The sequence below is a fragment of the Dicentrarchus labrax genome, unplaced genomic scaffold (assembly GCF_905237075.1).
Source record: "Dicentrarchus labrax unplaced genomic scaffold, dlabrax2021, whole genome shotgun sequence".
Taxonomy (NCBI): Eukaryota; Metazoa; Chordata; class Actinopteri; family Moronidae; genus Dicentrarchus; species Dicentrarchus labrax.
Window position 1 is genome coordinate 11,467,971 of NW_026136703.1, and position 20,109 is coordinate 11,488,079.

Genomic DNA, 20,109 nt, shown 5'->3' on the forward strand with positions numbered 1-20,109 from the left:
ACTGAAGCATTCAAAATGTGTTTTTTAATTAACTTTTCATGCAAATAAATAATACTATTACAAAATTACTGATACATAGAATAAGGGGGGGACGTACAATTAAAGGTTAATTCCAGATAATAAAATAGTGTTAAATTATAAATGAATGAAAGTTAGATCCTGTGTGTTCAATCCAATATAGCATCAATGAAGTTGTTGTGTAACATTCAGTTAGTAGAGCTGGCGACCCATATACAGAGTTGCTGCAGCGGCCCAGGTTCTAATCCGACCTGTGGCCCTTCGCAGTGTGTCATCCCCCCTCTCTCTACCCACCTTTCCTGTCTATCTTTGGCTGTCCCGGTTGTTTTTAAAGTGCTTAACAAATAAAGTTGGGTTGGATTGGATAATAAAGGCATGAAAAAAAAAAAAAAAACTTAAAAAAAACCCCCAACATTCCCTAATAGAAGTTGGTGGCTTCAAATGATGCATTCTGGCTATAGGAAAAGGGATATTTTACAAGTAAACACTAAATGGACAAAGACATAAGGAAATATCAGTTAATCTAAGATATGTGTGCATTTTACATATGGGTTAGGGTTAGGGTTAGGTTTAGGTTACGTTGAACATGATTTTAAATCAAACTGAATAATGGATCCAAGGGTAGGGTTGCCAAAGCTGTCCATGGCACACACACATACGCTATAACCACAACAGAATTAAAAGAACATAGAGCAACAGAATGTTACAGATATAAAATCAAGTACAAAATGTGCAAGTACTGCAGCAGACAGGTATTACGTTAATATACGTTTAATGATCTCAAAACAGAGTGAGAAATCAGAAATCAACATGAACCAGCACTTATTGCTTTCTGCTGCTTAGAGAGAAAAGACACAATGCTCATGTTGACCTCTGCTTTTTCTATTACATGGACAGGGATTTTTCAAGAACAGGTTGCTTGGTTAGACTCATATTACATTTTCTCTTTTTCTTCAGGGTGGAATGAAAGTTTAAGATTAATACTGAACCAATAGCCCCAGCTGATCAAAAATACAAACTGACTGAAAAGATGAAGTTGACAATCAAACAACACATGACTAATGGAAGTCAGTGGTACTGTTACATTTTGCTCTTGAGTTGAAGTATATTAACTGAATGCAATATAGCTGTGTTTTATCATGCTAAGTGAGTTTGGATGTCATTTCAGGCCACATTTTGGCACTTAGGATGAGATAATAAAAGTGGGTGAGACCATCCTATTTTGTGTCACAGAGGAAGTACATATATGTACTTTAGTATGATATAAAGTATAATCATAAACCTCAGGAAGAAAAATTATCCTCACTTCACTCAAAAATACTGTGTACATGTGCCAAAGTGGTGCCTTTGTTAAATAAACGCACAATGTTGAGTTCAGGTATAGTGTCACTTGACTTTAGTGACTCTTTTTCCAGCATGTATGGAGTTACTCTTGACACTTTTTGTCAATGACTAAATAAACTAAAACTTCTGCAGTAATCCCCAGATAGTGTGTTTAATATGCACACCTGCATGGATCTCAAGGATGCAAATAAACTTGTTATGAGGTGTGGATGATGTCATGTGCTTTAGCTAGGCTGATAAGAGGTGTAAAACCTACAGATCTGAGTAAGACAGCAAACACAATGCTTCTGACTCTGCTTCTTCTCTTTACAATACTGAGCCCCGCTCTGGCTTGGCTCGTAAGTTTTAAACATGACTATTCAGATTTAATAGTAGTATGTTTAATATCTAAATAAAATAACTGAGTTTACTTGCAGCCAGTAGAGGACTGGGAGTCAGGGAATGTGACCACATCTGGTGGAGAACTGGAGTGTGTTTGCAGTGTGTTCCTGCCTGACAGCACCTTTCCCGCTGACCGAGTGCAACACATGCAGCAAGTTACCACCGGTCTGAAGCTGGAGGTGGAGATCCAGATGAATAAAGTAAGTATGAAACAGCTTCCTAAATGTTTTTCATGTCGTCTGGAATTTTCAGCTCCAGCTGAAAAAGCCACTATTTAGTGGACAATTTTAGTCATCATAAAAGAATAGAAAACAGGTGACTAGATACAGTAGTGACTTTAGTAGTAGTAGTAAATCTCAATTAATTTAATAATATTACCAGTATAATCATATTAGAATGATATGATAGGCACATTATATACAGTATTGCTGCTAGTTACTAAAACTAAAATCCAAATCCTCATTTAATTCAATAATAAATCCTAATAAAAATGAGAATTCTGAATTGTTTCCACATTTCCAGTGATAATGGTAATTTCTATGGACTTTCATAATTGATAGTGGCCACTAGGTCTTACAGATCTTACTTATATACTATATACTCAATAGACAATAGATACAATAGAAACTCATAACACTACATTTGCATAAAAAATAACATATATTAGCCATACAATATTTATTCCAGCATCATTTGGACTTCTCTCTTGTCTAAGGCTCTAGTGTAATAGCTCAATACCAACCAGACCACAACTGTATAGTATATGCACAATTTTACCGGGATATAGATACTGTATGTAATACTTTTTTGTCCAGATGATTTGAGTATCTATTTTCAAACTTAATAGCCAGTACATACTGTAATAACTACATCTTTTTTGGTCTATATTTGTTCTTTCTCTCTATCTTTGTATGTATGAATGATTTGTACTGTAAGACATTGACAACCGGAGTAAAATTCTTTGTGTGTCAACATTCTTGGCAAACCAGATGCATTCAGATTCTGTTTATTATGCCCTGTAAAACCAAGAAATGTGTCATTGTGTATTAATGTCTACAAAATATGTTGCATTGTTGCAATGATTAACTATTCAGAATGTTGCCAAGAACCATTAATAGCCGCAGAAAATTACAATACAATACACATTACACATACAATTCAATTAGTTAATGTTATTAAAGATAAGATACATTGTTAAATGCAACTGCATGACATAATTACTTCACAGTACACAAACTGATGAGTGTGTGTCTTTTAGCTTGTCCACTACGGAGGCAAATTGGATATCTTCTTAGGAGAACTGATGGACCTGACGGTGAGAGTGGCCATGCTGGAGAGCAGTCCTGACAATTACATCAAACTAGACTTTGAGCTGCTCAGGATTGAGCTCAGAGAGTTTGAAGCTCTGGTGTCTCAGCTCAAAGACTCCCTCAACTCCTCCTCGCCCATGCTTGACAGTCTGTACGCTGAGGTTAGAAGACAAGTTCAATGCTGAGCTTCGCTTCTTCTGTCATTGTATCATTGGTTATATGGTTATCTCTTTGAGCCAGATTCACAACATGACCCTGATTGTGAACCAACTGGAGACTCTCGACAAGAACAACCTGGAAGTGATCCGCATTGAGTTCGCTAAGCTGCAGAGGAAACTGGAGGAGTGCCAGAAGGAGCAGGACATCGTCAAGCCAGATATTGGTATGGCCAATTTGTTAAATTTTTTTTGCAGTATCTGGTCAGTAAGTGGCATGTGACAGTGATTTTTCTTTTCTTCTCAGGCAACTGCAATCACACAGGAATCATGAGCGTCAGCAAGCCTACACTCTTCCAAATGAATGCACATTTGAACCCAGGATACCAGTATGGTGGCTGGGGAAAAGATTCCAAACCTGTTCGTGGCCATGAGTCAATGCACTGGTACGGTGCATACAGCAGTCCCACTGTGTATGAATTCTACTTGTACTCCAATTACGACAAACTTACTCAGAGATCCTCCTTCACACACCATGGTCTGCCACAAGGGTACGAAGGTACTGGTAATAATTACATTGTTCATGGTAACACTGTGTATTACCAGGCTGCCAACCCATTCAGAATGTCAAAATTAAACCTGACCTCTTCTGTTTATAGTCACAGACAAGTCACAAAGGCAAGTGAAAGTTTCACCTACACCTATTCACCAAACCAGTATCTGGACTTTTCAGCTGATGAGAAAGGATTGTGGGTAATGTATGCCACGGACGAGGCCAAGGGTAAAATTGTCGTCGCGAAGATAGATGAGAAATCATTTGGTATTGAGAATGAGTGGACCACTAGTGCATTTAAGCCTCTAGTAGGCAATGCTTTTATGGTGTGTGGAGTCATGTATGCCACTAGGCCAGGAGATTTGAAGACAGAGGAGATCTATTACTCATATGACACTGAGACTGGAGAGGAGAAATACATGAGTATTCCCCTTCAGAAATTCCAGGAGAAATACACCAACCTGCACTACAACCCCACTGATCAGAGGCTTTACATGTACAACAATGGCTATTATGTTTCCTACAGTGTGAGGTTTAACAAAGAATGATGTCTCTTGTTCTTGATCTGCTGTATTGTGATTGATACAAATGATCTACATTGACTATCTCAAACCTTCTGATATCTGTATGCCATGTAGAAACTACACTTTTTTTCTGGAATAAAATCAAAATTGAGCATTCAAATGAGTGTCCTGATTTGTTTCAGTTTCAGTAAAAGTGTGCAAAATTAAATACGACTGAATGAACGACTGAGAATGCGTGTAAAGAAATCATAAACATCTGTGATAAATACGAGCCCACCCTTTCTGCTTTTTGGATAAGGTTGCAGCATCTGATCTTAGGCCCCCCCACCCTTGTCTCCTACACATCCTGCCCCCCCCCCCCTCTCTCTGTAAACCGGCCCTCCCTTGGGGGGGAACGACTCTCCTTTTGTGCTGTGGTTGGTGCCCGGCTCCATCTGGTACTGAGTACTGAGACCCAGCAGATTATGGATTCTGGGCATGGTGATCCCTCCATTCATAGTGGATGGGAGACATCAAAGAAACACTTTAATTCATAATCATGTTATAAATTAAGCAGTTTAAATATAGGATTTGTCGACACTAAAAGCTAAACATCATCATTTTGAAAGTAAAAACTAGGGTTGAAAATAGCCTTCAGTCAGTGCACACAAAAAACAGTACTGCCTCTTTAAATCGGCCAGCATCTGTCAGGATGAGAGGGGGGAAGTGAGCGCCTTGCGTGAAATGGTACCCTATAGTGACATCATGCTAAACCAATCAGCAGCCTCGCCTGAGCTCTCTTCTCCTCCCCTTTCTCCTGAGATGAGTGTGTTCAGGCTGCTGAAGACACGGACTGCTGGTGCTGCTGCTGCTGATGCTGCTGATGTGGTGGATGGTCCGGGGCATGCTCGCCTCACATCAGGTACAGCGTGTGTATGTGTGCCTGTAGGCCTGTTTTCTGTGCTATTTATTCATTTATTTAGTATGGTGTACGTCTAACTCATCTGCTATGGCAGTGCATGTTGAGAAGATGATGGATGGTGCTGGAGGAGACTGAAGATGGCTTTGTGTGTTTCATAACACTCCTTAGATGATGTCGCCTCCATGACTGTAACCAGGATGGGGTGTGTATGTGTGTGATGTTTGTATTTCAGTGTCTAGCAGAATTGAGCAAAAAGAAACGTTATATTTTACATCAGTGGGAGGTTTTCTAGTCAGTATTAGCCTTCTGTACTTGGCTGGTAACACATTTGTATAATGTAACAAATATTAATTGCATAGTACTAGAGATTTTAAAAATTCCTGTCAGCAGATTTGCCCATTGGAAATAATCCATTTCATGTGATTTGTGTAAGGGTGTAAGTTGATATCTTAGACCACATCAGTGTCAGCATTCATTATTGGGATAATATAGTAAGATATGGGTGTGGACACCTTTTCCAGTATAATCTTTAGGTTTCCACCATCCTGCAAGGATATATGAAAAATTAAACTGAGACACACGACAATGTGCCTCAGTGCTCTGAGTCATCTCCCAGTCATCTTGGATGTTTGCAAATCTGCTTCTTCCCATTCATCAGAAATAGTAGGCGCAAGCTTGTACTCACTTCCTGTGCTGGTCTGGAGGTTAACTCTTTGCTTTTTCCTATGGCTCAGATGATCATGCCGAGCCTTGGAGTCACTGGGGGCAGACATACACCGAGCCCAGTGCCAACAGATAGAGATGTGTCCTGCTACTGATAAGACGAGGGAGCAAAGGTGAGTCCCAATCCAAAGTTATTAGTTGAATACCGTTTAAGAGCCGAACAGTAGCAGTATGATTCACTTACAACAGCTTAAGATTCAGTTTCTGTTTTAATGAAGCAGCTTGTTCACGCATCAACTGTCTGCCATGGCTGAATGTAGTCCAGCTGAATCAACAGTAATATCTAACTTTCTGTACTGTGCTCAGGCTCATCCGGTCCTTGACGGGTCCAAAACGAGGCAGCGATGGCAAAGAGAGATTACCTGGTGGAGGCAGCCAAGCAGATCCGCATGGCACTGGACAGCGAGGTCAATGAGGACTATGAGGCAGCTTTCAGCTACTATAAGAATGGGGTGGATTTGCTGCTGAATGGGGTTCAGTGTAAGTGGGTAACATTTCACACAAGTATTTAATGCTATGTGATACTGTGAGTGGGGAATTTGAAGAGGCGTGTTTGCACAAGACATGTGATGGGAACATGTGCACCAAAAATAAAAACAGGAAGTCACAAACCAAAGGTTGAACAGATTTTTTCCCCACAGTGTCAATAGTTAGCTCTGTGTTATAAATACTTACCCTAGATAAAAAACACTTTTAGTTAAGGTAGGTGTGGTGTTTTGTCTGTTAGATTTATTCTATTCACACAGCTACGGTATTTTTCTTTTTTTTTATTGGTGTCTGATGTTTTACAGTGGACCCAAACAAGGATCGTCGGGAGGCAGTGAAAAGGAAGACAACCCAGTATCTGAAGAGAGCTGAAGAAATCTTTATAACACATCTGCAGGACAACCTCGGGAAGGGGAGCTCTCATTTAGGGGTAAGGCAATTATCCTTGACTATCGTTTACAAAAAGTAAATCTTGTTGACTGACTACTTCAAAGTGTCATTTATTTCAGTGTGGCCTTTTTAAGTCTAATATTAGATGAGTTGACAAGAGCACCTCCTGTTTTGCTTCTTACATTAGATGAAACAATTACTGTCTGTCTGTCTCACACTAAGCCTTATTCATCTCAAATACTGTGGAAAAAATCTCAGTCCTTAGGGACTTGGGTTGGGAACTGGAGGGTAGCTGGCAGCATGGATAATGGTACAGAGTGCGAACTGGTAACCAGAAAGGGATGTAGTAAACTGGTAGCTGTAGAGGTGCCAGTTCACCCCTCAGGCACTGCTGACGTGCCCTTGAGCAAGGCACCAATACCCTTTACTGCTCGAGGCACCTGACTATGTGACACCCCATTACTCTAACTCTCAAAAATTGAGCATTTGTGTGTTTTGGGCATTCAAGTAAGTCTTCTTGCTTGCTTCATTGTACTGTTGCTAATATCCTCTGTGGCTTTCATCACCAGGGATACAGCAGTCTGAGATTCCGTCCAATCAGACACTTGAGTTCGCCTGTGGAGGACCTGGAGATGTGTAAGGTGGTGGGAGTGACTGATAAAGTAAGACAGACTTTTAGTACCTGTGTGTTTCTGTATCAGTGTTGGCTTTGTGTATTAACACTAGCTGCTTTGCTACAGTAGCCTAAAGATGCTATTTCTATTTTATTTTATTCCTAAGGTCCTGATTGTCCAGAGTATGGTCAATAAGGAGACATTTGTTGTAAAGGTGAGTGTTCTGCTTTCTTCAACAGATATAGTATGACACTGAAGAAAAACACAGTAAAAAAATGACTGGGCACTTTATAATACACGTAAACTAAAGACAGGCCGACATTTATCTACTGGTAGAGGAGACGTTTTGGGGGTTGCCGTCTGGAAGCAAGCCAGCCCTTGTATTCTGTGTCAGGGCAGTCGATGGGAGCTCTCTCCATCCTGTCTCCCTGAGTATCACCCAGCATTGATCTGCCTGAAAGCTCTCACCCTTTTAGTTGGTGCCAGTGCACCTCAAATTTCAGTGACTATAGAGGGACATGGTAACAGACAGGCACTAATCTCTAAAGGGGCAATCCACTTTTTTTCTTTCAACCATGTCTGATTTAATACACCATTTCCGCTTTCTAAAGAGATCGGTCATTATGTGTATGTGTTCTTTTAGAGTCTGGTCAAGTCTAGCTGGGAGAGCAGGGACCAGTCAACCATCATTCCTCAGGGGGTGCCATACATGGTTAAGCTGCTAAGATATTACGTCAGTGAGGATGCTGTGTACCTGCATCTTGAGCATGTCAAAGGTGAGCTGTCAACAACTGCTCTGTTCTCAGTGCTCCTGGGACAATGTTGAGCATTTAACCATGGATACACTATCTGTAGCACCAATGAAAAGTGTCATTACTCCTATTCTGTGCTCCTATATCTGATACAGTGTCTTCCCCTATTGTCCTAGGTGGGAGGCTCTTCTCCAAGCTGCACAAGCTGAAGAGTGAGAAGGCCAAGGAACACCCTGAATGCTTCACTTCTGGCCAGCACAGCATCAAGCTGAAGACCAGCTACACCTCGCCCTCAATCAGCACAGACTACCAGCACAACAGCAGAGGGAGCATAGGAGTGATTCCAGAGAAATTAATTGATGAGAGCCCAGATACAGACTTCCCAACTTCCTGGGACGAGACTCAGCAGCGACTGGAGAGCTGCGGGACTCACTCCTACATCGAAGAGACAGGTTGTCTGCAGAACACACGCTCTGCAGCATCATTTTATACCAAGCTTGATCGACTAACTCTGCATTCTGGCTCAACAAGGACACAGGTCAACACCCGCATCCATCCACCAGCTCCTAGTTTGTGTTTGCACTCCAGTGAAACTCAGGAACAGCCTGCTCTTCCCCTCTCTTGCGCTCGTGTCAATAAAGCTCTCGATGTCATGTCAGAACTCCATACAAAGAGAGCTGCAATGGGACTGACCGAGTGCAGCTCTGAGTTTGAAATGGCTTTGAAAGCTGCCGATCAAGCACAAAACTGTGAGAAAATAAACCCCTATGCAGTGACTGACAGCCATTCACATAGCACACTAGGATCAACGGCACCTCATGCAAATCAGACCTCATTTATAAAAGCAGGATCACCAAACAGTGAAAATAATGGTTTGAGTTCGTCCCCTGCCATTTTGCATCTTCCTCTCCATTGCCAAACCCAGATTCGTGGCAGGGCATCATGGGATACCAATGGCTCTCACCAAGGATCTGTTTTGAGCAGTAACTCTGCAGATTTGGTCACAGACTCAAAGCACAACAGCTGCAGTCCCACAGCAGAGGAAAGAAATGGAATGGTAGTCATTAGGAGCACTGACAGAGCAGTATTTTCTGACCACACAGACACCAGGATCCCCTCAGAAAGCTCGTGGTCTTCCCCTACTTCCCTCTGCCACAGCACTGCAGGAAAACAGGGGACATTATCAGGGGTCCCCCTGGCCCTCTCAGGGTTGAGGTACAAAGGGGAAGCATGTTCGAGTGAGGCAAGAGATGGTGTAGAGGAGGCCCGCGAACTGATTCCTAGAGAGAAGGTAGCACCTGCAGAAGACCAATCATCTGTGGGCTGGCTCTCCTCTGGCCCTCCTGGAGCCCCACCCGACAGGGCGAGGGAGGACATGGATGCTTTCTTTAAATCAGAAGGATCAGAGGGGCAGGGAGGAGACCAGATCATAGAGGTGGATGGCTGGTGCCACCTGCCTCGGTTCCCTGTCAAGTCCTCCGGGCCCACAGATAAGGCCATGCAGACATGCTGGGGTCTTCCCGAGGCGGAGGTGCGTGTCTGGGGGGCTCAGATCCTGCTGGCCCTGGAGAGTCTGCATCAGCAAGGCATCCTTTGTCGGGACCTCAACCCTAGAAATGTTCTGCTCACCAGCAATGGTAAGTTCATCAAACACCTGTAAAAGAGACGTGCAATACCGCTTTGGATGGACTTTGGATTTTGATCAAATGTTTTAATGTTTTCTCTTCAGGAAAGGTGTGTTTGACATTTTTTGGCCAGTGGAGTGAAGTTCAGTCAGAGATTTGCTCCAGAGCCATGGAACAGATGTACTGTGCTCCAGGTAAAAACATGGTTTACTGCAAGCTAAAACCAGTGGTTGTTCCATGGTGTAAGCTACCACCTAGTGGCAAGATTCAGTTGGTTCACCAATTCTGAATAAAAGGCCAAGCACTGCACATTGTATGGGAATATAAAATAATGTGCATGAATGCAACTAAACTCAGCTAATTCTATGTTGGCAGAAATTGGTGGGGTGTCCAGGGTTACAGAGGCGTGTGATTGGTGGAGTCTTGGGGCTTTGTTGTTTGAACTCCTAACAGGAATGGTAAGTGCAGGCTCTACAAGCATGTTCAGTCTTACAGAGTAAAGTCTGCAACTTTGTCACTGGGTCATGGTTTCTCACACACCCTGTTTACTGTGCCTCCAGCCACTGTGGCAGCTCCATCCAGCAGGAATCCACTCCCACACCCAGCTGCTCATCCCCGACCACCTGAGCACCGCAGCTGCATCACTGCTCACTGAGGTCAGATTGGTGGCTCCAAACACCTGCAAGGCTTCTGCTTTTTGTAAAATTGCAACGCATGCGGTGTAATTTAATCTTACAGTATCTCCCCTCTCCATTATGCCGCTCCACAGTTGCTTCAGTTTGACGCTGGCTATCGCTTGGGTTCTGGAGGTGGAGGTGTGAGTGACATCAAGTGTCATCCCTTCTTCAGTGCTGTATCCTGGAAAGCTCTGAGCTGCTAGCAGGTGCTGCACCTCTGATTTCTCTGTCCTGCATTAGAGGTGAAGTGGAACCCTCACCTGAATCATCCAAGAACCCTTGTGTGGCCAAAATGGATGCATTTTGTGCTTCCCAAAGAATAATTAAGTAATAAAAACTGAAACAAAACTGGTGAACTGTGTCCTTTCCAAAACATTAAACAAATTGATATTAATTATAATATTATAGTATTATAATATTATTTTAATCTGAGACTGATAATTATAAATGTTTGGACTGTCTGCCATCATTATTGTAGAAAAACTAGGATATTAGGCAATAAATTGTTACCACTTCTCTATCCCTGGCATTTTTCTTACTGCTGAGGCCTTCATCTTTATGTCTTATAATTCATTAATAGGCTACATATGACACCTGCCACTACATGTGTAAAATTATGTTTAAATTATCTTTGGGAGAGCAGGCATCAAGTACCACAAGCCTTGACAGGAAGATAAGACAGGAAAAGGGGGCGATAGAGGGGGCACAACATGCAGCAAAGGGCAACAGGTTGGAATTGAACCCGGGCTTCTGCGGTAAGGACTCAGCCTATATGGGACGTGCACTCAATTGGGTGAGGTACCATGCACCCAAAGACATTTTTAACTCAGTTAATACAAACAGTCAAACGGCTCAGTCCTGTTGATTGACTTGTCTTGGACAAAGAGATTCATTACTATTTAATTGATAAAATAATATTTCACTTGTGAATGTGAAAACAAAGGGGCATCTAAGGTGGTAAGACCTTTTTAACTTATCGATAATCAGTAACCAATATTCCACAACCCACTGACGTACAGGCAGGTGACAAGTTAAAGGAAAAACCGAGTAAATGAAGGGAGAAACATAGAAAATGCTGCCATTCAGATGTGCTGCATTATGATAAGCAGTTCATCACCTAACATCTCAACATCAAACTTAAATCTTTTGGCTTTATTTTAATCTGTCAACCATCTGCATATTATATGTGGATGAAGCACCTTTTCAGCTATCTATGCCCAGTGTCTGTTCTCGTAACTTTTGTGACACAGACTGTCAAACCGAACCCCCAAAAAAACCAAAACAAAAACTACAGTCAAGTAATGCAGCTTTTATTGTTTAAAACTTTCTTTTTTCTTAAATAGTCTTTCGTACACAGCATAAAGAGAATTTTCCCCATTTTTGTGAAACAGATGGCATAAATTCTGAGGATTTCTTCTCTTTGGACATTTCAGAACATAGTGTTTCTTGGTTTCTGGCCCAATACATGCTCATTGTTCTTCTCTCAACCAAAATAATGAAATTATACTATGCAGTTCATCTATGTTTGCCATTCATCTTACAACAAATTGAAAATGTTTCAGTTGTATGTAGAAAATGACATATGGCGCACATGAGTTATAGAATATATTTTTTGATCTATAGACCAGCACCACAGAAACCCCAGACCCCGACATTTTTCCACAACAGCACCAAGCATTTTATCACCGCCAGCCCTACAAATGTCCATTCTGTCAATCCTTTTTTCTAGTTAACCAATACAACAATACATCAACTGCAGTTACGGTAATGTTCATCAGGTGAGTACGGCCACTGTTTGTGTAGGGTGGTTTGTTTGGTTGGGCCTGGAGTTCACAAGGGTTCACATGTCAAGGAGCAGCACCCTGGGGTCCTCCACCACTGACTTGATCTTGCGCAGGAAAGTTACGGCCTCTCTTCCATCAATCAGACGATGGTCATACGTCAGGGCAACATACATCATGGGACGGATCTCCACCTACACAAGAGAAAATTGCTGAGACCAAATTCTAACAAACTTTTACACAAAAAAAGAGATTAAAAAGGCTAACTGAGTTGTATTTTTCTTGAAGTTTAGCTTGATTTGATACAATATAAGTTTAATATTCACACCTGTTTACCATAGTATCATGCAATATTTGCATTAGTGTGAGAATATATCACGGACCAAGCATAAGATCCCCTTATCCTGTGATGTGCTACACTGAAAATGGTGCTACAACTACAAAAATAAAAAATAAAAACTAACAAGGTAAGAACACGTGTTAAGCTTATTGGAGAAAATTGCTGACTGTCACTGGGTGTAGATTATGAATGATGCCTTCAATACTTACACCAGTGAATATTAAATAATTAGCAGAGATGTAATGTATGACAGAGATACCTCAAACCAAGCTCATTCTTATTTAATAGTGGTTGGTTTTGTTAATTATGCTGTAATCTAATCACTGATGTTTTTGTTGAAAACAGAACATTTATCAGTTCAATTACCCTTTGATCTGCTGAAGATATTTAACTAATTTTTACCATTTTCCATATGTGACCATTACATTGCTAAATATGTTTTTCTGCACATATTCTTGCTCACATATTTGCATGTTTAACATTGAGGAGACAAACCTTGCCACCGACAGCAACAGGCCTGTCAAAGATGCCATGCATGCCTAAGATCGCAGACTGTGGTGGATTGATTATAGGTGTGCCGAACATGGACCCAAACACGCCACCATTGCTGATGGTGAAGGTTCCTCCGTCCATGTCCTCAACAGCCAGCTCATTCTTACGGGCCTACAAACACACATCCACAAATACTGTTAATCACAACATGAGCAAATCTCCAGATGTGAACCGTTGACGACGAAGTGTACAAAACAAAGAATGAACAATTAAGACAGACACATGGCTTCAAATGTGTCATAATATGCATTATAGAATATTACCTTTTCTCCCAACAAATTGATGGCCTTCTCAATATCAGCAAAATTCATTCCCTCCACGCTTCGGATTACAGGAACCACCAGACCCTGAGAGAGATGTCATATTAGTGAATTTTCTGCCTTTCACATTAGAGACAAGTGGACTATGAAGCACTTACACTTAGCATTACAATATAATGCACTTGTCTTACCTTTGGCGTGGACACAGCCACACTGATGTCGACGTAGTCCCTGTACACAATCTCTTTGGTCGTGTCATCAATTACTGAAACACAGAGAAAGCATAAACATTGTACACAGAAAAAAATAAATATGTTTACCGATTAAAACTGTAAATGATCTCAACATCTGCCACCAAGATTCATCTTCTTTTCACATGTGCCATTTTCTGTAAAAAGCAGTGGAAGGTGAAACCCACAGACTATTTTGGATTTTTAAAAAGCCAGCAATACAGACCACCCCTGCTTCATTGTGGTCTATCTAAATAGGTCAGAGTGGTCTAAAGGCAGTAAATAAGTCACTGATGGTTTTGAGGTTTGGCAGTGAGTATACTGAAACTTAAATCGTTTTCTTCACAAGACTCCATATCAGACATGCAAAGACCCAGACAAACTGACACCACAAAATTAGGTCTTATAAGGGTAAATCTATACCAGCATTGACAGCGGGTTGGTCAGCCAGAGCATAGGCAGCAGCCTTGACAAATGCAGACATGAAGCCCAACTTGATGTTGTGCTTTTTCAGGAAGGCATCTTTGTAACTCTTCCTCAACTCGGAGATGTTGCTGCAGGGAAAGGAAAAAAAAATGCATAGTAATTCCACTAACAATTTGAGGCAACGAGCAGGGTTGAAGCCTATAGGGTTGAATTACTGGATTTGAATGCAGTTCTCAAAATAGAGGAGGAAGTAATAAGAGAGAAAAAAAAATCAAATATCTGTCATAACAGAGTCTAAATCACTGAAATTCAACTGGTCAATAATGTGTACTTCTTAAAGCTGATGGGCTGACTACAGCTTCAGAGAGATTAATTGTTTAGACGTGGGTTACTGCTTTGTCACTGTATGTACAACAAACCAAGCAGCAATTTATAAATTACGTTCATTAAAATAAAAAAGGTGTCTATTGGCAAAAAAAATTACCATTCATGGCTTTTGCTTGAAACAACTCTTTAAATATTTAATTTATTTTAGAAGCCTTAAAGTATACTAAACTCTAAGATACACTAGAAACAGACTAGAACCATGTTATAAAAGATACAAATCTAATATCATTTTAAAAAGGAAAAACAAACTGCCGTTTTACGGCTATAAAAGAATGCTGTTACGGATCATGGTGAATTAAAGCTATTGAAATTGGCCTGCTAATCGTTTCACCATTGCTCATTTTTCTCTTGTATCTCTCTTTTTAATTGTTTGTTTTCCTGTCTCTAACCCTGTTGAAGCTCTAGGGTTTCTACGCTAACATAATTAGCCCCTCCCAAGACACAGACTCTCCGAGAAAGGAGAGAAGAAGCGATAAAAATCTTCACTTTCTAGAGCCTGTAAATCTTATTGGGCTGTCATAAAAGCCCATATCGGTTGAGGCAGCTCTTCCACTCAGAGCACAGGTCTCTGTGGGCCCCTACAGATGCTCCAGCCTCCTGCTCTGACTAGCTCCTTCGGCTCCAGATGAGCCCTAGCCTGGGAAGTCTTCCTCCAGACTGTCAATGTCAATCCAATTAGGATACATAGAAAACCCTGAATAGCCGAAAGCTGACACCACACATTTGCGGGGAAAAGAAATCCTCAAAGTGTCCTCTTCGGCACAGGGGGCAAGTGCAGACAATAACATTTCCTTGTAAATTAATAAAACCTGTTTTAACAATTCTTATCTTCGTTTTAGATGGCATTACGACCAAATATTTACATTCCAGTGTTTAAGAGGATATCGGGTTTCAAAAAGCTTTTCCTATTGGGCAGATTCCAATCTATAACCATTTGTGCAAGTGTTGTTTTGGCTTTTAACACAACACACATACAGTTAGGACACTGTATATGTACCGCATACAAATACACACTTACAAACATGTTTATAAATATTTTAACAGATTTTGATTCCTACACTCTACAAAGTCTGTCCTTTTCCTTCAATGTAAATGTGGCAGAGAACATTTCACATTTACCACCTTAAATAGCACTGGGGGGCTTAATAATGTAGGTCAACTAATTTCGAATTTCCTACCTCATGTCGACCTCATTAAACGTAGTCAACATAGCGCAGGTGTTTTGGGCTTCCTTCAGTCTCTGGGCAATTCTCAGTCTCATGCGGTTCATCTTAACCTAAAATCAAAAAACAGAAATGATCAAACTCAGTATACAGTTCCCAACTCTGACTATGCGTTTACTAAACTATGAACAAGTCTAAAAGTGATCAGATATATATATATATATATATATATATATATATTAATTTCTGCACTTTACCCTGCTCTCCGTCCTGGCTACTTTAGCCCCTCCTTCTGCTTGAGCCACTGGTGCCACAGGAGCAGCAGTGGGTTTGATGGCCGAAACTATGAAAAAGAAATAAAGAAGCATTAAGTATCTCTAGACTTCAGTTTAGTGGAACTGGTGAAAGCCACTGCCTGCAGAAAGCTGAACAATGATTAATCATGTAAGCTAGAGGTCAAGAGCACAGATGTCAAGCAAAACAGTTCTCACATGACACAGACCGTCTGTCTCATTACAACTAACCTGGTTTGGTGTCCATAGCATGTGCTGGCACAGGTGGCACAGGGGGCATAGTGGTGGGAATGGGGCCCACAGCTGAGGTGGGAGGAGGTGGAGGAGCAGCAGAAGGTGGTGGGGGGGCTGCAGTGGAGGCCTCGACTTTTGGAGCTGCTTCAGCTTTGGGAGCACCAGCTGAAGACACAGAGGGGAAAAGTTAGGATAACAGTAACTTTCGAGTATTGTCTTAACAATAGTATTTTTTGTGCATTTTTAATTTTTAATAAAAACACAATATTTAAGACCTCCTTTTCGAAGCTTAAAGAGCGGAGTCCCTCCCTCGACCTTCCCTCCATCAGGGACCAAAAGCTCCTCGATCACTCCAGCAGAAGGAGAGGGAACTTGAACTGATGTCTTACAACAAAAAAAGTCAAAATAATCACACATTTAAAACAGAAATGTAAAAAGTTGTCAGATATTTTCTAAATAGGGTATATGTTGTGATTTGTATGGCGCCAAACTAACCAAATGCATGCAGTGTTAAGTGTAAACTTGGCAATCAAGTTCAATGTTTTTGCTACAGTCTTATATGCCATTATTGAAAAATATTTTAAATAATACTGACATTCAGGAATATTTCGAGAAATATGGAAAAGAACATTCCAGTAATGAATTGCCCTTTTTCTAATTTCTCCCACAACAGTCGGCACCAAAGAAATACACATTTTTAAGGCTAAAGTGGAATGCTATTTTGGAAAAAAAACAACATGCCCTTATTCTTTCCTTCATGTTGTGCCACACATTCTGAAGGCTTTCATTTTCATAGGCAAAGACAAACAATTACCAGCAATCATAAACCTTGGGAATTTCTATGAATTTAAACGTAGTTTTACCTTATCAGTCTCAATTTCGCACACCACCTCATCCTCTTTGACGGTATCTCCAACAGCTGTAAGGAGAAAACTGTTTTAGCATCCACATACAAACTGACTGTTCTGTCTGGTGTCTGTATCAGAAGCAACTAATGTATGTTCATTAATAAAAAAGGAGTTACCTTTCTCCCACCTCACGTCCCCCTCTGTGACGGATTCTGCAAATGCAGGGGTCTTAACTGTGACAACTTCATCTCCTGGAGAACAAAGACAAGTAAAAGGAAATTTCTTACTTTTCTTCATTCCAGACTTAAGTGGTTGTGCTTCACATTCAGTGTAGAAATGAAAGGCACGCAGGCTCAAACATACTGTAGGCTACAGACGTCCTGAAGTACTGGATTTGGAAGACGCTGGACCGGGGATCAGATTTTCTGAAAAGAAAAATCTGATTTATCATTCAAGATTGCCACAAAAAAAATCAAAAATCATGATTCACATTATGTGTCTGGAACGACACACACAATATTTGCTGTATCATTTGAATGGGAGACAACTGCTGACTAATAGAGATAGATACTGACAATTAGGGAGCTGTATTTAAATTCTGATAGTACAGTTCCTTGTCTCTTCTAATAGTTTAGTGTTTTATGAGTTAGTGTACTTACACATTGTTGTTAAAGGTGATAGAATGGCTAACCGATAGAGCTGTAGGAAAAAATGGCAAGAGTGATGTATTAATAACTTCTTGCAACAGGACTACCCAAAGCAAAGGTTTAAGACGTGCTTGAACAGTATGCACACATACCTGACGCAGCCCGACGAGCTAACACATTATTCCCCTGTGAAAAGATACAATCAAGAATTAAAATTTTTAAATGTACTGCGCAGAAAAACAACTACTCAGAGTTTCACGAGCATAAAATGTCTGTAAATTTATGCAATCATAAGTTATCATGGACATCAAGTTAACCAACTATGTCTACCAGGGATAATCCAATTCCATGGGAATTGCAAATGGAAATGGAGTCAACAACAGGGAGAGCAATCACTGCTTTCGGTCAAAGGTTACTTCTACGATGACCTCTGACATAATCTATAAATTATCTGTCAAACAGGTGGCTTGTCCTGTTTTGCATGAGAACTGCAAATGCATAAAACATATTTTTATTTAAGCCACTGTTTGAACAGTTGTATTAACACTGAATAATATAATTTAGTGCTAATCTTACTGACAAAGTGACAATTAAACACCAAGACATTTGACATTGACGACCTAGCTTCTAATGCAGCTACAGAAAGTTACACCATGAACGAAAAAAATAATTAACTCAATGCCTCCATTAAGTTGACCACAACCACAATATGACCTCAGCATGACAGCTAAAGGCACCTAGCTTAACTACCCGTACATTTAGCTTTGAGTGGCTAGCATGTTCTTGCTAGCCACATAAATAATGTCGGATAAGTTTGCCTCGACTGAACATGAACGTGAACCAGAGACTTTCTGCTCGGGTCAAACACCTTTAACGCTCGTGTCAACACGTGAGACCAGACCAATCAAACACAGAGGGAAATGGTTTTAAACTTTAATACAGACTGCAGCAAGGACTTGTGAAGTTAAGTGTCATACTGTCCTTGGCTTGCAGTGTTACGGCCTGTCCCCGGCCTACTGCAGCCAGCTGGCTAATGCTAATGCTAGCTCTCACACAGCTGAACCCGCGGCCAAACGCGGCGAGGAGTGCTGCCGCGAGAGGCAACGACAACATTGTGTTTGCTTGCTGCCTACCTGGCGGATAGCAGAGAGGGAACGGCCAAAATTCCTGGTGAGACACCGGGAATGGGATAACATGATGGCTGTGTGACAGCAGCCTGCCAGCGGAAGGGAAACTCTGGTCACACCGACAAGCTAGGATAGGCACGCGCAAGAACCGAGGAAGTAGTGTGGGATAAACCAAGTGCTCCGAGTGTAGGGGGGGTGGGCGGGGGGGGAGTCCTCCCCTGTGGTCCCCTCTAAACCCCCCTGCACGAAGTTGTAACCACTGCCCCTGAGAAATAATCTACAGTAGTGTAAATACGATGCGCCTCCAACTACAGATAGCATACAGGTGACAGTGTAAAGACAGAGAATAGAATAAAACAATACCAGTAGAACAGAAATTAGATAATAGACTATGCCTAGGCACGAGCATTAAAACATGCCTGGCCACCCCAGTTTGCTGTCAAATGCTGTCAAATTTAACACATTACTTTAGATTAACATTAACAGACTTCAGAATTGGTTTTATAAACAAATATAAAAACATGGTTAGTTACTCAAAAAATATTATCCATTACCCATTACTCTTAAAAAGTGATATTACTTTACTTATTACTCCCTGCCAACAGTAATACGTTACAGTATATATTACTGTTCTGCTACTCCCCACAAAATTTGAAGCCTAATTGCTTTCTCCCCAAAATCCAGATTTATTAGTTAAAATCAAAGTAATGTGAATAGTTCTAACCCCTGAAGATAAGTGTTTCCATCTTCCGAGCTAGTTTCCTCCACAATAACAAAAGTGAATCGGAGGATGTGATTAGATTGTTGGATTTCAAATCATGACCATTATTAAATAACTGAATGAAGAGCTGTACAGTTTGTAGGAATGTGACATTTTAGACTAAATGAGGCTTAAGTTTAAATGAATCAACATGTATGTGGGAAAAAAGGTCTGAAGATTTGTAAGTGAAACAATTTATCAATTTCTAATGCCACCTTTAGATATTTCTATCCAATGCTTTACTAATGTGCCACAATATTGAAATGTTTTTGAGTTTAAATATCTTCACTTGGGGGCTTTTCCAAGCAAATACTGATACATGTGATGTGTGAGTGGGTGGGTGAACAATCCAACGCTTTCTATCCGCCCCTGCCTTTAGGTAACAGTGAGAATAAATGCAAACGTTCAACTTTTTCAACTAAACTAAAAATTGAAATGAGAAGAGACTCCTATCTCTTTAAAGATGCTGCAAACAATATAGAAGATAATTATGTTTTGTCTTAAAATTGTAACTTTTTCAACTTGTGTACTCCGGTTTTCACTCCTATTTTCTTTGTGTTTCTATCTATATAATACTGTTAATGTTTTTAATCCTCTCTCGGTTTCAC

The 20,109-nt window shown here is 40.8% G+C and overlaps 3 protein-coding genes across 4 annotated transcripts; 2 read left to right on the forward strand and 1 right to left on the reverse strand.

Moving 5' to 3' along the window:
- The first annotated feature begins 1,643 nt into the window (after window positions 1-1,643).
- Window positions 1,644-4,309, forward strand: LOC127361506 (olfactomedin-4-like). Its single transcript, XM_051396186.1, has 5 exons — window positions 1,644-1,700; window positions 1,779-1,943; window positions 3,002-3,214; window positions 3,294-3,435; window positions 3,516-4,309. The coding sequence occupies exons 1-5, from the start codon at window positions 1,644-1,646 to the stop codon at window positions 4,307-4,309; spliced, it is 1,371 nt and encodes a 456-aa protein (XP_051252146.1).
- A 1,612-nt stretch (window positions 4,310-5,921) lies between these two features.
- Window positions 5,922-10,973, forward strand: rps6kl1 (ribosomal protein S6 kinase-like 1). 2 transcript variants are annotated; one of them, XM_051396172.1, is made up of 11 exons: window positions 5,922-6,022; window positions 6,216-6,389; window positions 6,701-6,825; window positions 7,355-7,447; window positions 7,566-7,613; window positions 8,043-8,175; window positions 8,328-9,788; window positions 9,881-9,970; window positions 10,152-10,234; window positions 10,337-10,432; window positions 10,546-10,973. In XM_051396172.1, the coding sequence occupies exons 2-11, from the start codon at window positions 6,254-6,256 to the stop codon at window positions 10,654-10,656; spliced, it is 2,376 nt and encodes a 791-aa protein (XP_051252132.1). In that variant the 5' UTR covers window positions 5,922-6,022; window positions 6,216-6,253; the 3' UTR covers window positions 10,657-10,973. The 2 variants fall into 2 exon arrangements, with proteins under 2 accessions (XP_051252132.1, XP_051252133.1); XM_051396173.1 differs by lacking the exons at window positions 5,922-6,022; window positions 6,216-6,389 and adding an exon at window positions 6,464-6,611.
- Window positions 10,974-11,742: 769 nt separating this feature from the next.
- dlst (dihydrolipoamide S-succinyltransferase) lies at window positions 11,743-18,909 on the reverse strand. The gene is made up of 15 exons (XM_051396180.1): window positions 18,748-18,909; window positions 17,767-17,800; window positions 17,627-17,666; window positions 17,331-17,392; window positions 17,144-17,218; window positions 16,983-17,038; window positions 16,395-16,503; window positions 16,117-16,284; window positions 15,850-15,935; window positions 15,608-15,705; window positions 14,040-14,170; window positions 13,578-13,651; window positions 13,390-13,473; window positions 13,070-13,237; window positions 11,743-12,428 (listed from the first exon to the last, which is right to left on the reverse strand). The coding sequence occupies exons 1-15, from the start codon at window positions 18,808-18,810 to the stop codon at window positions 12,294-12,296; spliced, it is 1,383 nt and encodes a 460-aa protein (XP_051252140.1). The 5' UTR covers window positions 18,811-18,909; the 3' UTR covers window positions 11,743-12,293.
- Window positions 18,910-20,109: the final 1,200 nt, after the last annotated feature.